The sequence below is a fragment of the Acinonyx jubatus genome, chromosome A2, assembly GCF_027475565.1.
Source record: "Acinonyx jubatus isolate Ajub_Pintada_27869175 chromosome A2, VMU_Ajub_asm_v1.0, whole genome shotgun sequence".
Classification (NCBI taxonomy): domain Eukaryota; kingdom Metazoa; phylum Chordata; class Mammalia; order Carnivora; family Felidae; genus Acinonyx; species Acinonyx jubatus.
Window position 1 is genome coordinate 76,648,907 of NC_069383.1, and position 13,994 is coordinate 76,662,900.

The following is a 13,994-nucleotide window of genomic DNA, read 5'->3' on the forward strand; positions in this document are numbered from 1 at the left end:
ACTTATCCATAAAACTTAGGGTGTCTGTTTCCTCCTTCTTTGTAATTCTCCCTCTGAAATATTTTGAATGTTGTTTTAAAGGATGTGATGTGTGTGTGCATGTGTGTGTTCTTAATGTTTACTCCTAGCTGTTTTTAACTCACTACCTAAGGAGCTTTGGAAGATCAAACAATATTTCTTCTTTTTTGTTTTTAATGTTTACTCATTTTTGAAGGGGCGGGAGGGGCAGAGAGAGAGGGAGACACAGAATCTGAAGCAGCTCTAGGCTCTGAGCTGTCAGCACAAAATCAGATTGATTAACAAATAAATTAAAACAAACAAATAAAAAAGCAATTAAGCAAAATCAGATTGATTTCTTCACAGTATACAAAATAAGTAGAATCATAAAATTAATCTGTCAATAATTTGGATTGAAATCTTTCGTCTTCCCTACTACATTTATCTGCAACTATTATAAAAGTACTGACCTTAAATAAAAACCCAAAGAACATATAGTTGTGGAGAAAGAGAGATTCTTTTCTATGAGGTAGTATTTTATTCCCCCCTTCCCCCCCCCTTTTTTTTATATTTTAGTTTCGATATTCTGACTGGCAGGATAAATTATTGATGTCCCTGGGCACTGTCATGGCCATAGCTCACGGATCAGGTCTCCCCCTCATGATGATAGTATTTGGACAAATGACTGACAAATTTGTTGATACTGCAGGAAATTTCTCCTTTCCAGGTAAGCATTTCTCTATTTTTTTAAAAAACATACATTGTACTCTAACAGGATGAAAGATTGGATGTTGATTTTGCTGTTCTTCATCTACTTGTTTAATGGTTTGGATTCCTGGGTGACTCTAGATATCACTGATGGAGTTATAAAATTCTCAGAAAATTCCTCAAATACTCATTTAAGTTTCAACAAATGGGTGTATGTTTGACTTTTCTGTTTGACTTTTAATACAGAATAGGGAAATATACAGAAAGCTTTGCATCTCAATAAAGCAGGGCAGTCCCTTTACTTGAAGGCTGTGGAACTATAACAGAGTATGTCCCTCCCTTTGGTGATTACTGACAGAATTCAAAATACCTCAGTTAGCATGGCATTACTTCTTAGCTATACTCGGCTTATAGCTCTGTTTCTGGTTTTATTTTTCTTTTTTCTCCCTCCACCCTTTCTGTTAAAATTATACCATTTTATGTCTCTAATTTTTGGATCAACCAGGTTGATTGAACCTTGATATAACACTTCATTAAAGAGGAATGGTTTCAATATGAGAATGATGTGTTTTGAAACTCAGGCAGAGGAGTATTAATTACTGAAGAGCCAAAGGGGTCCCATAAGTTAATGTCATCTGTAAGAGAGACTTGGGCAACAGCTCTGGATTCCGGTTCCAATGGACAGAGTTATTTTCATAGTGGCCAAATTCAACACAGAAAGAAAGATGTCTGTCCTTTCTACCAAGCCTGATGGCTCAGTTCCGGGATCCCAAGAGACCCTGTGGGCGCTAGGCTGGATAACACTGAGTGAAGCTTTATCGGTACACAGATGGTGGAGTATAAGGAAAAAAAATGATAAAGGAAAGGCAGCTTAACATAGCAAAGATACCTGAGAAAAAGTGGACTCTATCATTTAGATCAGTAAGAGTTTTCAGTGTTTACTGATTCAGGGCTACGTATTTGGTTAGCAGTGTAGAGCTTAAGTGTAATTACTTAAGAGAATATGATTGCTTAATTCATACAATAAGATCTGTTTACGTAAATATTAATATCTTTTAGAAATCTGGTAAAAGTGTCTTTTGAATAATTAAAGTTCCTAAAAAAAAAAAAGCACACTTTATTTTTGCTCAAATACTGTCGTCTCTGAGAAGAACCTCTTTATCATAAAATAACAATGATAATGGTAATCTTTTATTGTATTTATTATATGCTAGGTCCTATTTCACTTAACCTTTACAAGAACAATCCTTCACAGTAGGTAATATTATCCTCTGTAACATATGAGGAAACTGAGGCTTGGAGAGGATAAATAACTTGTCCAAAATTACATAGCTGGTGGGGGTTAGGACAGATTCGAACCCAGGCCTTTCTGCCATCCAAACAATGCTCAGGAACCAACTATACTCCAATGTAAAAATGTGGGTTTTCTTATAAAAGCAAAAATGGGTTTGGGAAAGTTTTAAATGGATTACTTTGACCAGTGACCGAAACTTTAACACAAACATTGTAAAGGTAAAATTGGAGCAAGATAGGATAGTTTAAAAAGTCTTTAAGGAAATGAGGAGTAAGAATTTTCTATTTGTTGTCCTTTTACTTCTTAGAAGATCTATAGGTCTATTATGTGTTTACATATATGGCAGGATGTAGCCCAGATTTGGACACATCAATTAAGGCTAGTTTCAACTCAGGGCTAAAAAATTAGATTAATGGATGAATGGATAAACAAAATATTATATATATATATATATATATATATATATATATATATATATATATATATAATGGAATATTATTCAGTCATAAAAAGGAAAGCAATCCTGACATGTGTTACACCATGGATAAACCTTGAGGATATTGTGCTAAGTGAAATAAGCCAGTCCCAAAAAAGACAAATACTGAATGACTCCATTTATATGAAGTAGTCAAATTCATATAAAGAGAAAGTAGAATAGTGGCTGCTGGGGGCTGGGGAAAGGGGTAAATAGGGAGTTGCTGTCTGATGAGCATAGAGTTTCAGTTTTGCAAGATGAAACGTTCTGGAGATTGTGCAACAGTGTGAATATACTTAACACTACTGAGTCATGTGAATGTACTTAACGCTACTAAATAGTACACTTAAAAATGGCTAAGGTGGTAAGTTTTGTTATGTATTTTATCTCAATTAAACATTTTTTAAAATGAGCTTAAAATAATGCATCACACTTACCACAGATGAGTTAGTGTTTGGGCCAATTTTAATAGTCCTGTTTTTGGTTTTACTGACACCAGAATAATTCCACAACTTTCTTATTTGGAACAGTTTGTGTGTTTATTACTTGTTTCTAATTATGCAACCAAATTGCTTTGAGCTGAGCATGGCAGATAGTGCCATGTGCTGGGCCCAGTGCCAAATTCAAGGTCTCTCTGGGAAATGACACAAGCAAGTCACTTACAAAGCTGTGATTGCAGGGTTGATAAACTCCCCAGAGTTGCCAACATAGTTTCTGTAGCCACCAAATGAAATGACCCTTGGTCTTCTATAGCCACATTTGTCATCAGGCCTATAGGCTGTCTTGGATGATTTGCAGTAGGAAGCCCCTCACATGTTATTAATTTCCAATGTCCACTCTTCAGTAGTTTGTAAATATAGTATTCGCATACCTCTTTGGAGAAAATGAAATCTGTAAATTTCATACTCAGTCTAAATCCAGAGAGTTCCCTGGTATGTTGGGAGTTGTAGAGTTCAGCAGAAATCATGGAGATTGAGACAAGATCAGGTACTTAGCTGTACTTAGCCTTAGCTGAGCTCGCTTGCTCATCTCATAGAGATGATATTTATTTATTTTTTTAAATTTTTTTTTCAACATTTATTTATTTTTGGGACAGAGAGAGACAGAGCATGAATGGGGGAGAGGCAGAGAGAGAGGGAGACACAGAATCGGAAACAGGCTCCAGGCTCTGAGCCATCAGCCCAGAGCCTGACGCGGGGCTCGAACTCACGGACCGCGAGATCGTGACCTGGCTGAAGTCGGACGCTTAACCGACTGCGCCACCCAGGCGCCCCGAGATGATATTTATTTAAAGTCTATTCCTTAGAATTTTTGGATTCTTGGACAGCTGGACTTAATGGGAACCAACAAGAAGGGAATGTTGGAAGAAAAAAAGGTTTAAATTACAAGGTATGACAGTGAATAATTGTGAACAGAGTCCATCCTGTGAACAGAGCCCATCCTGTCAACAGAATAAACCTAGTTGGTGACAAGGTTTGTTCCCTCACAATGATTCAGTTGTGCAGAAAGTGTGCACATTCTGTGTCCAAAACTTTAAGGACAGAGTCATAGGAGACATTTTTATGCAGAGTATCAGGAACTTTATCTATGTTGTGTCAAGTCTATGTGACTGTAATGAGCTGGAAATTTTTGTAGAGAAATCAATATACCCCTCACACCTTTGCGTTGCTGCATGGTTGAGAGGAAAAGGCATTTTGGAGACCCGTTACCTTACCTAACTGCACATACTGCCTAAGTTGTCTGGATAAACATTAGCTCTTTGTTTTGTGCTGAATATTTCCATAAGATAAGAGAAGTTCTAGGCAGAATGGAGGAAGGCAGACATTGATTTGAGACTTAAACATGACATTCAGGACTCTATGTAATATCTCCCCTGTAATCCTTAAGATGTACAGTTACTTAAGCCCTTTACTTACCAGCTGTATGACCTTGTGCAAGTTACTTAACCTCTGTAATTCTTATTGTTCTCATCTTTGAAAGGTAATCATAGACTTACTGATAGAATTAAATGAGACCATTTATATAAAGCATCTGGAACATAGTAAATGATCAATAAATATTGGGGGAAAGTAGCTGTCAAAACTTGGAAATGAAACAACCACTCTAATATTCTGTTTCTTCATCCATAAGATAGATTTTATGGGAGCTCTCTGAAAGGAATAGGCAACTTCAAGAATTCCCCGTTTCCTTGTTCTGGGAGGCATTCAGGCAGACCGGAGTGGGAGTTATCCATCTTTGTGCTATAGAATCAAGTGGGGAGGGGCTCTTGGGTGGCTTAATTGGTTAAGTGTCCCACTTTGGCTCTGGTCATGATCTCGTGGATGGTGAGTTCAAGCCCCACATTGGTCTGTCTGCTGTCAGCACAGAGCCTGCTTTGTATCCTCTGTCCCCCTCTCTCTCTGCACCCCCCTCTCAAAAATAAACATTTTGTTTTAACAAGAATCAAGTGGGGCGGGGGGCACCTGAGTGGCTCAGTCGGTTAAGGGTCTGACTTCGGCTTAGGTCATGATCTCACGGTTTGTGAGTTCAAGCCCTGCGTCGGGCTCTATGCTGACAGCTCAGAGCCTGGAGCCTGCTTCAAATTCTGTCTCTCCCTCTCTCTCTGTCCTTCTCCTGCTTGTGCTTTCTCTCTCTCTCTCTCTCTCTCAAAAATAAACATTTAAAAAATATATCTTAAAAAGAATCAAGTGGGGGTACTTCTTAGAAATGTGATGCTCTAGACTCAGACAGAGGTTCTGATTTAACTATTCTTGCATGGAGCCTGGTCAACTCTATTTTTTTTAAGCTCCGCATGTGAGTCTAACAGGCAGATGGCATTGAGAACCCCCAACAACAACTTGGAGATTGTTTATGAGACTGGGGTAGAGTAGGTAACATCTGAGAAGACCAGGCCTAGACCCTTTCAGATCTAGAATCCCATGAGATTTCCAGATCTAGAGTCCTATGACTTTTCAGGGAACACATCAGCACACATCTGCCTTACCTTAGTCCTTAGGCAGCAGAAACTCTCCTAGGAGCTCCTCGGGTTACTAACCCAGACCTAGGTTGCCATTCTCAGCTTGGACTCTGAGAACAGAGCATTTCAAGTTTTGAATGCCCATAGATTCTTATTTCCTAAGATGGAGGATCAGTCTGAGTTATAATATCCTCACTGGGAGAATTTTAACATTTGCAGTAAACACTGGAGAAGAATAAAATTCATTTAAATTTTACCTGATATCTTAAGTTCTGGAGGGGGGTGGAAACTAGCCCTATACACATATATGTGTTATTTTCCCAAGGTTTGAACAATGATTTCCACCAATACCCAGCTTTAGGTAGCTTGTCTGCCTCTAATTCCAAATACAGTTCCAATTTGGCATCCCAAAGATGCCATATTTAAGAACCCAGGGAGGAGGCACCTGGGTGACTCAGTTGGTTAAGCGTCTGACTTTGGCTCAGGTCATGATGTCATGGTTTGTGGGTTTGAGCCCCATGTTGGACTCTCTGTTGACAGCTTGGAGCCTAGAACCTGCAATGGGCTCTGTGTCTCCCTCTCTCTGCCCCTCTCCAACTCCTGCTCTGTGTATGTCAAATGCTCTGTGTGTGTCTCTGTCTCAAAAATAAACATTTAAAAATTAAAAAAAAAAAAAAAAGAAGAAGAACCCAGGGAGGAAATGAGCACACACAACTGAACTGATTAGAACAGAAGTAAAATAGGGTATGATTCCTTAAGGATCTGATAGCTTAAAAAAACAGATTAAGAAGCAGAAACACTTCCCTGTGAACATCAGTAGAAATTGCAATATTGAGGGAGAAATTATGCCACAGTCAGGCCCACGTGCCTGGTTATTGATCCTGACTGGTAATTGATTCTGACAGTAGTTTAAGTTTTAAATACATTTCAATTTTAGCCCTCTTTGGAAGAAGCTAAGGAAGATACACTGCATGCAGAAAACATGAATATTGGATTATTTCCATGTGTTAAAGGAACAAACACTAGTTTCTCTCCTAGAGTCCTGGTAAATGGGAAATACCCTGGTATATTTTGTCCACAACACTGTGGTGACATTTTGTCCTATTATTTTGTGAGTGCAGTGGACATGGGCTGTTTCCTTTTTTTTTTTTTCACTTAGTGGGTTTTTTTTAAATGTTTATTTGTTTTTGAGAGAGAGAGAGAGAGAGAGAGCGAGCAGGGGAGGGGCAGAGGGAGAAGGAGAGAGAGAAAATCCCAAGAAGGCTCTGCTTTGTCAGCACAGAGCCTGATGTGGGACTTGATCCCATGAACTGTGAGATCATGACCTGAGCCACAACCAAGAGTCAGGTGCTTAACCAGCTGAGCCACCCAGGTGCCCCTTCCACTTTGTGTTTTTTGAAAAGTGAAAATAAGTCCTTACCACATGAAACAATCAGTGTAGTATAAACTTAGGAACTATATGTACAGCGCTAGGACTCTCAGCCTCCTTAGTGGCTGTGTGACTTTGGATAAGTGACTTTGTCTGTGTCTCAATTTCCTCATCTGTGAAAGGGGGATTCATAAAGTAGTCATACCTCATTGGATTGTGGTGAAAATTAAATGAATTAGTACATGTAAAGTGTTCAGAACAAAGCCTGGTATATAATAAATGTTCAGTAAGTGCTTGTTATTATTAAAACAGAAATGGCACATTGATAGTTTTATCAAATTAGTTCAAATTAATAGACAATATAATTTTCCCTCCTTTACAATGGATGTAACTCAGCCTTTCTGTTACTTACCACAAAAGGAAACGTGTAAGGGAAAACATGCATATATTGAAATAAAATCAACAAAAACAATTATCTATAAAGTGCTTTTAGCCACTAAGAAAAAATGCCCCTTAAATCCTGTGTTTTCTATTGAGACCATTTATTTTTTCCTCCTGTGTCTTCTGTATCCGCTCCTCTCTGCTGCCTCAGAAAGCTGCTTTGCTAAAGGCCTGAGCTCTCCAGGACCGCGGCGAACCTGGAAGGGCCACCTTTCCCCATCTGGACCCTAGAGATGTCCTGCATCTAAACCCTTGGATTTTTTATTTGAGTAAAGTGAAAAGAATTCATTGAGGGTGAAAGGAAAAAAGATTTTTAAAACCTAGTAATGCCTGTTAGTAGTTCAGCCTTTCAAAAATGTCTTATTTTGTTTTGTTTTGTTTTGTTTTTTTGTTTTTATTTAGTGAATTTTTCATTGTCAACGCTAAATCCAGGCAGAATTCTGGAAGAAGAAATGACTAGGTAATTGGCTGATATATATGTAGTTATGATATATAAATGTAGGTACTTATATATATATAAATATGATGTGCTTTTTAAAAACATTTATTTAACTATTTTAAGAGAGAGAGAGTGGGAGTGGGGCAGAGAGAGGGGGAGAATGAGAATCCCAAGCAGGCTTCGTGCTGTCAGTGCAGAGCCCAATTCAGGGCTCGAAATCACAAACTGAGATCATGACCTGAGTGGAAATTAAGAGTCAGATATTTAACTGACTAAGCCACCCAGGTGCCCTTATGATGTACTTTTAAAAATGTATTATTTGAGAATAATGGCAAACTTACAGAGAATTTTAAGAATATAAAAAAGTGTCTGTATGCTCTTTACTTTTTGTTATATTCTTTGACCTGTTGTTATCATTTATACCCACCCCCATCACATCCACTATTTGAAGTAACTTGCATACATCATCATGGCCCTTTATTCATAAAAACTTCAGTGTGGTTCCTAAGCACTGGATATTCTTTTCATAACCACAGCACAGTTATCAATGTCAGTAAATTTAATATCGATACAGTAGTTTGATCTAATAGAAATCTCAAGGGCCTGTAACATAATGTTTGTATGTTTACTTATCCATCAATGTTGCTGATTTAAGTGAGCACATCTGTATACTATTATAGACCCAAAAGGCTTTCATCTGGAAATAGTTTGTAAAATTATATCAAAAATGTATTTGAAAATGTCAAAACTGAATTTGTTCTTTTAAAGATACTAACTTTCCTGTAATTTAGTTAAGACTTTACTCAAAATTAGTATGAATTTATGACATATTTAGCATACTATTAAAAAAATATTTTCAAATTCTGCCAAATAGGAAGAGGTTATGCGGGGGGAGTTCTTTCTGTAAACAATATGAGAAAACTTACACTAAGACCCACTTCACATGTTTGGTCTCTTTATTCCTGTAACTTGTAATCTGTGAATAGTAGTGAAGTTTTTCAATAGGATCAGATATACAAGTCTAAAATCTAAATAATGAAAGAAAAAACATACCATGTTTATAAATTGTCAGTATCAGTTTTAAAATCATTAATGTCATGATTTTTGTAGTTAAGCACAAAAAATTATGTTTTCTTTGATAGTTCAAGTGGATAGATTTGCCATCATCCTCTTAAAATTTAGGAAAAGAGGAAAGGTTAAAAAAAATTTTTTTAATGCTTATTTATTTTTGAGAGAGAGAGAAAAGAGTGCGAGCTGGGGAGGGGCAGGGAGAGGGGGAGACACAGAATCCAAAGCAGGCTCCAGGCTCTGAGCTGCAGCATAGAGCCCGACACGGGGCTCGAACTCATGCCATGAGATCATGACCTGAGCTGAAGTTGGACACTTAACTGACGTAGCCACCCAGGTGCCTCTGGAAAAGAGAAAAGATTTTAATGTGTATTTGTTATGATGTCCTACACAATCTTTGTGATTTCAGTAAACTTAATTGCCAATTCTGAAGATTTTTCCTGAAAGAGATGAAAAAAGGACAGTATTTAAAAGAAACTTTCTAATTATTTTCCAGATATGCATATTATTACTCAGGATTAGGTGCTGGAGTTCTTGTTGCTGCTTATATACAGGTTTCATTTTGGACTCTGGCAGCCGGCCGGCAAGTCAGGAAAATTAGGCAGGAGTTTTTTCACGCTGTTCTACGACAAGAAATAAGCTGGTTTGATGTCAGCGACACTAGTGAACTGAATACAAGGTTAACAGAGTAAGTGTATTGTTAATGTCAGACTTTCATAACGAAATTAACCACTAACTATGCGAACATTTGTCATGGTTAGGTTTTAAATTTAAAACAATTACTAGATGAAGCATTTAATACGTACTGGGACTAGATCATCTGATAGCCCTTTCTAGCATTTACAGCCTGTGCCACAATGCATTTTCCTTATGTTAGTTTGTTCTCCTCAGTGGTAGGGTAGGCTAATGTGAAGATGTGCTCACATCTTATATTATCTCTCAGTGGAGCTTACCACAGGGCCTGACAGATGTTATACATTCAATTTAGATGACTGAATGAAAAAGTAAATGTGTGAATGAAGTCACAGAGAGACTTTTCTTAGTTAATTGTTGGCTCTTCACTTATTCAACGAGTATTTGAGGGGCTACTTGTGCCAAGCACTATTCTAGATGTTCGTGATTATACCAGCGAACAAGACTAAGCTCACTGTCATCGTTGCTTACTTTCCCGCAGAGGGAGATAGATGGTAAACTTTTTCTTCCTGGAGGCCCTGGCACAAGTGTAGTGAGCAAATGAAGTAAAAAAGGAGGGAAGGTCAAGACATTTAGGACCTGGTTCGACCTCACTAAGGCCTTGTGCTTTGACTCGGAGTGACATGGGCAGCCGTTGGGAGCTTTTGGTCTGAGGAGTAACACGTTCAGACTTCCGTTTTCAAAGCATCACACTGGCTGCTGTATGGAGAATAGAGTGGGTTCAGAAGCGGGCCCGGGGTAGAAGCAAGTGGCACTTTCCGATTACCATTGAGTTGCCCTTCCTAACTCCCGCTTTTAAACAAATTGACTCATCTGTTCAAAATGCTAATCCTTCTCAGACAGGATTAACTCGTTCCATAGTATCAACTTTAATGATACTAACTTCTTAGAGGCATGAACTGATCCTGAAACTCTTCCTTTGTGCAGTAGTTAGGTAAGGAAAAATATCGTTCAAGAGGCTAAGACTGTGAAAGCGGCTTGCTGTAGCGTGAACAAGTTTTACCTGTCTGTGTGTTTGTTAGATGTCTACTTCAGCTTTCCAGCCGAAGATCTCCTGCCTGTAACCACTTAGTGTGATCTTTTTTAGTGACATCTCCAAAATCAGTGAAGGAATTGGTGACAAGGTTGGAATGTTCTTTCAAGCAGTAGCCACGTTTTTTGCAGGATTCATAGTAGGGTTCATTAGAGGATGGAAGCTCACCCTCGTGATAATGGCCATCAGCCCTATCCTGGGACTCTCTGCAGCTGTCTGGGCAAAGGTGTGTGAAACCGGGGCGTTTTCACGTGTGTCAGGCCACACATACAAGAGCTATTTTTAATATGTAGGACTCTGGTTCTTGCAGTTGTGCAGATCTGTGTTCCATGTCGATTGAAACCACAATGTTGTTAATGCTGTAATGAAGAAACCAGCATGTTGTTAATGCTGTAATGAAGAAACTTATTTCTGATGTGATTTAAAATGTCACTTATTACCTCACAGATTTTTCTCACTGCTCTTATTGCTTTGGGTAAATCGTCAGGCATAGCAGTTTAAACTACTTACATGGTATGTCCTTATAAAGGAAACACAACTTTAAACCATAACATTCTTCCAAACCATTGCATGAATATAAGAAAATTAAAGTTTGGGTTTATTTACTTTTAAGTGTTACCTGTGATGGTTAAGTGGCACCCTGCCAGTCTTGCCTTGCTATAAAATGTGTATAACCTGTTCTACTTCAGACAATACTGTAGAGTTGAGAAATTTTTCTGACAACTTTCTCTCTTTTGGAGGTTGATGATTTATCTAGTAACTTACTTGTACCCCTTTTATTTGGATTATTCCTTTACCTTTCTCCTGCAGCGTCTTGTTTAGCCATCTTAGAATGCCCATGAGTAGATCTGGAAGTATTGTGTTCATAGTACGGTAAAACCTTGGATTGTGAGTAACTTGTTCTGCGAGTGTTCCACAAGATGAGCAAACATTTCTAACAAATTTTAACTTGATAAATGAGTCATGTCTTGCACTGTTAGTAGTCTGTGATGCCGAATGTCACATGGTCACAATTGAGCCAATGGTTCTTGAAATTCTTTGATATATGAGTGCTTTGGATTATAAGCATGCTTCCAGAACAAATTATGCTCATACATCAAGGTTTTACTGTAATTAGAAATCATGACACAATAAAGGAAAGAATAGTGATTTTCCAAAGCATTAAGATTTTAGTTTAGTTTATTTTGCAATTAGAAGAGAAAAAAAAACATAGTAGATATGGGACGTGACATTATTCCTCAAAATGTATTAGAGAATTATATGTGGATTTTCTGTTCCTGACTACTCTTGGGGAGCAGATCACCAGGGTGGGTCAGATCTAGCCTTTGTAGGGGGTGGAGAAGCCATTGGATCTGGTACACTGAGTGTCGTTCACTTAGTGACTTCAGTTTTCGGGAAGGGATAGATTTTGGAAAGAAAAAGTAAAATGAAGAGTTGACAGTCTGCCTTTTAACTTTTCTCCCCATACAAAAGTCATGAATGTTTCTCTTCTGTCCAGATACTCTCAGCATTTAGTGACAAAGAACTGGCTGCATATGCGAAAGCAGGAGCTGTGGCAGAGGAGGCTCTGGGGGCCATCAGGACTGTGATAGCATTTGGGGGCCAGAACAAAGAGCTGGACAGGTCAGGAAGGTTCTCCGCTTTTATATTTTTTGTTGCTCATTCTTCTATGGTATGTGTTTGCTGCTTTCCTTTTCTTAGTATTAATCCCTCCCCCACAAAATATACAGTTTAACGTCAGCCCCTAAAGCAGGGTTTTTACCCGTTTTATGTTCCGTAGACCCCTTTGGCAGTCTGATCAAGCCTATGGACTCCCTTCTTAGAGTAATGATTTTAAACTCCTAAGACAGAAATAGATAGGATTACCAAGGAAACCAATTATAATGAAGTACAGTTTTCAAAATATTTTTAAATTACGATATAGTAAATATGTGCTTTCCTTGGTAACATATTAATAAGAGCGAACTATGGGTTCAATAACTACTGTAACTCTGAAGGAGAAATACAGGTAAAAGTTATTTCAAGATATTTGTATCACTTGTAGCATGATATAAAACTGATCCGGGATTTCTACTGGCAACAAAGTCATAGTTACTGCTAATTCTACCAGGGTTTGTTGCCTGCATTGATAATCCAAGGAAATACTTAAATTTCAGGTATAGGTCAGTGAAAATAATTATATGATTTTTTCCACATTCAAATTCCTTGACCATGGATCCCAGGCCAGAACCCTGCTCTAAAGGAACCTGACATACAAAAACCAAAATGCCAGATCAAGGCCCGCTGATAAAGGCTAGGCTGCCTTACTTTAATGTCCCCAACCAGTTTTCTTTAAATAACATTCCTTAATACAGTGAAAGTATGATTCTGTGTTTTTTGTTTGTTTGTTTTGTTTGTTTGTTTTTGCCATTCTGTGGGACTCCTGATACCTACAACTTTTTGAAAGAGAAATTCTCTGGAAATACTCCAGCATTGAAAGCAACAGTTCCCCTAATCCCCTCCATTTTCGTTTTCTATTTTTCTGTTCCTTAAGCCCTCTTCAAAACCGAGATGCTCCTTTCTCTAATCTCTTCCTTTTTCTCTCTTGCTGCTGCTTCCTGCACACAATAGCCCACACAGAGTACACTAACCCTCCCTCGGACCTCAGGATATGAGTGTAATCAGTACCGCTCCATTAGCCGCAGTAAGCAAGCCACCTAAGCGAAGGTAATTACAGCACATCCACCACTGTCACTGGAGCCTGGGGGTCACACGGGACTGGCCTGAATCTCCCTGGGCCCTGGGGCCCAGCCACACGAGACTCATCACAGTGCTGGACGCGGCATGCTGGCTGTCTCCCCAGGGACGCTCCTCTGCTAAATGAATGCAGTGCCCGGGACTGAGGAAAGCATGCTGGAAAGCTGGCTGCTTTAAGTAATTAAACAAAGAAACTTTTTGGTGACAACTACATTTTTTAAAAAACTAATACATGCTCAATATCTCATTTGGCTAAACTAAAAAGAATGGTATTTGTTTTTTGTTGGCAACACACTATTTTTATATATTTTCCCTACAGTATCATTTTATATACATTGTGTTTTTTCCCCTAATTTTAGGAATCCCAAATTAGATTTTACACACTTGCTGTTTCTAGCATGGAAAGGTAGATTTAATATAAATTGATGTAAAAAAAATTATAATTTAACAGACCCATTGTAGACACTTGTACCTTTGTATGACATCCTAGAAGCCACTAATATGAATTTTACTTATTTATTGATGTTTATTTTTGAGGGGGAGGAGGGGCAGAGAGAGAGGGAGACACAGAATCTAAAGCAGGCTCCAGGCTCGGAGCTGTCAGCACAGAACCGACGCAGGGCTTGAACTCACGAACCGTGAGATCATGACCTGAGTGGAAGTCAGACGCTTAACTGATGGAGCCACCCAGGTACCCCAGTAATATGAATTTTAATTGCTACTCAAAAGTGTAATAGAATGAGCAATATTGAGGAGATTAAATTCTAAACAACAATAGTAATAAT

At 38.4% G+C, this 13,994-nt stretch overlaps 1 protein-coding gene across 8 annotated transcripts in view; it reads left to right on the forward strand.

Moving 5' to 3' along the window:
* The window catches only part of LOC106987580 (phosphatidylcholine translocator ABCB4), a 70,181-nt gene that overhangs the window by 6,253 nt on the left and 49,934 nt on the right, over positions 1 to 13,994 (forward strand). For 3 of the 8 annotated variants that reach the window (XM_053218515.1, XM_053218517.1, XM_053218513.1), the window contains exons 4-8: positions 574 to 724; positions 7,643 to 7,700; positions 9,244 to 9,435; positions 10,528 to 10,699; positions 11,972 to 12,096. The exons of 1 other annotated variant lie outside the window; for it this stretch is intronic. In XM_053218515.1, coding sequence (XP_053074490.1) covers positions 574 to 724; positions 7,643 to 7,700; positions 9,244 to 9,435; positions 10,528 to 10,699; positions 11,972 to 12,096 — 698 coding nt within the window. Of the gene's footprint in view, positions 1 to 573; positions 725 to 7,642; positions 7,701 to 9,243; positions 9,436 to 10,527; positions 10,700 to 11,971; positions 12,097 to 13,994 lie in introns of those variants that run through there. 4 more of the 8 variants (XM_053218516.1, XM_053218519.1, XM_053218520.1 and 1 more) reach the window with 4 other exon arrangements.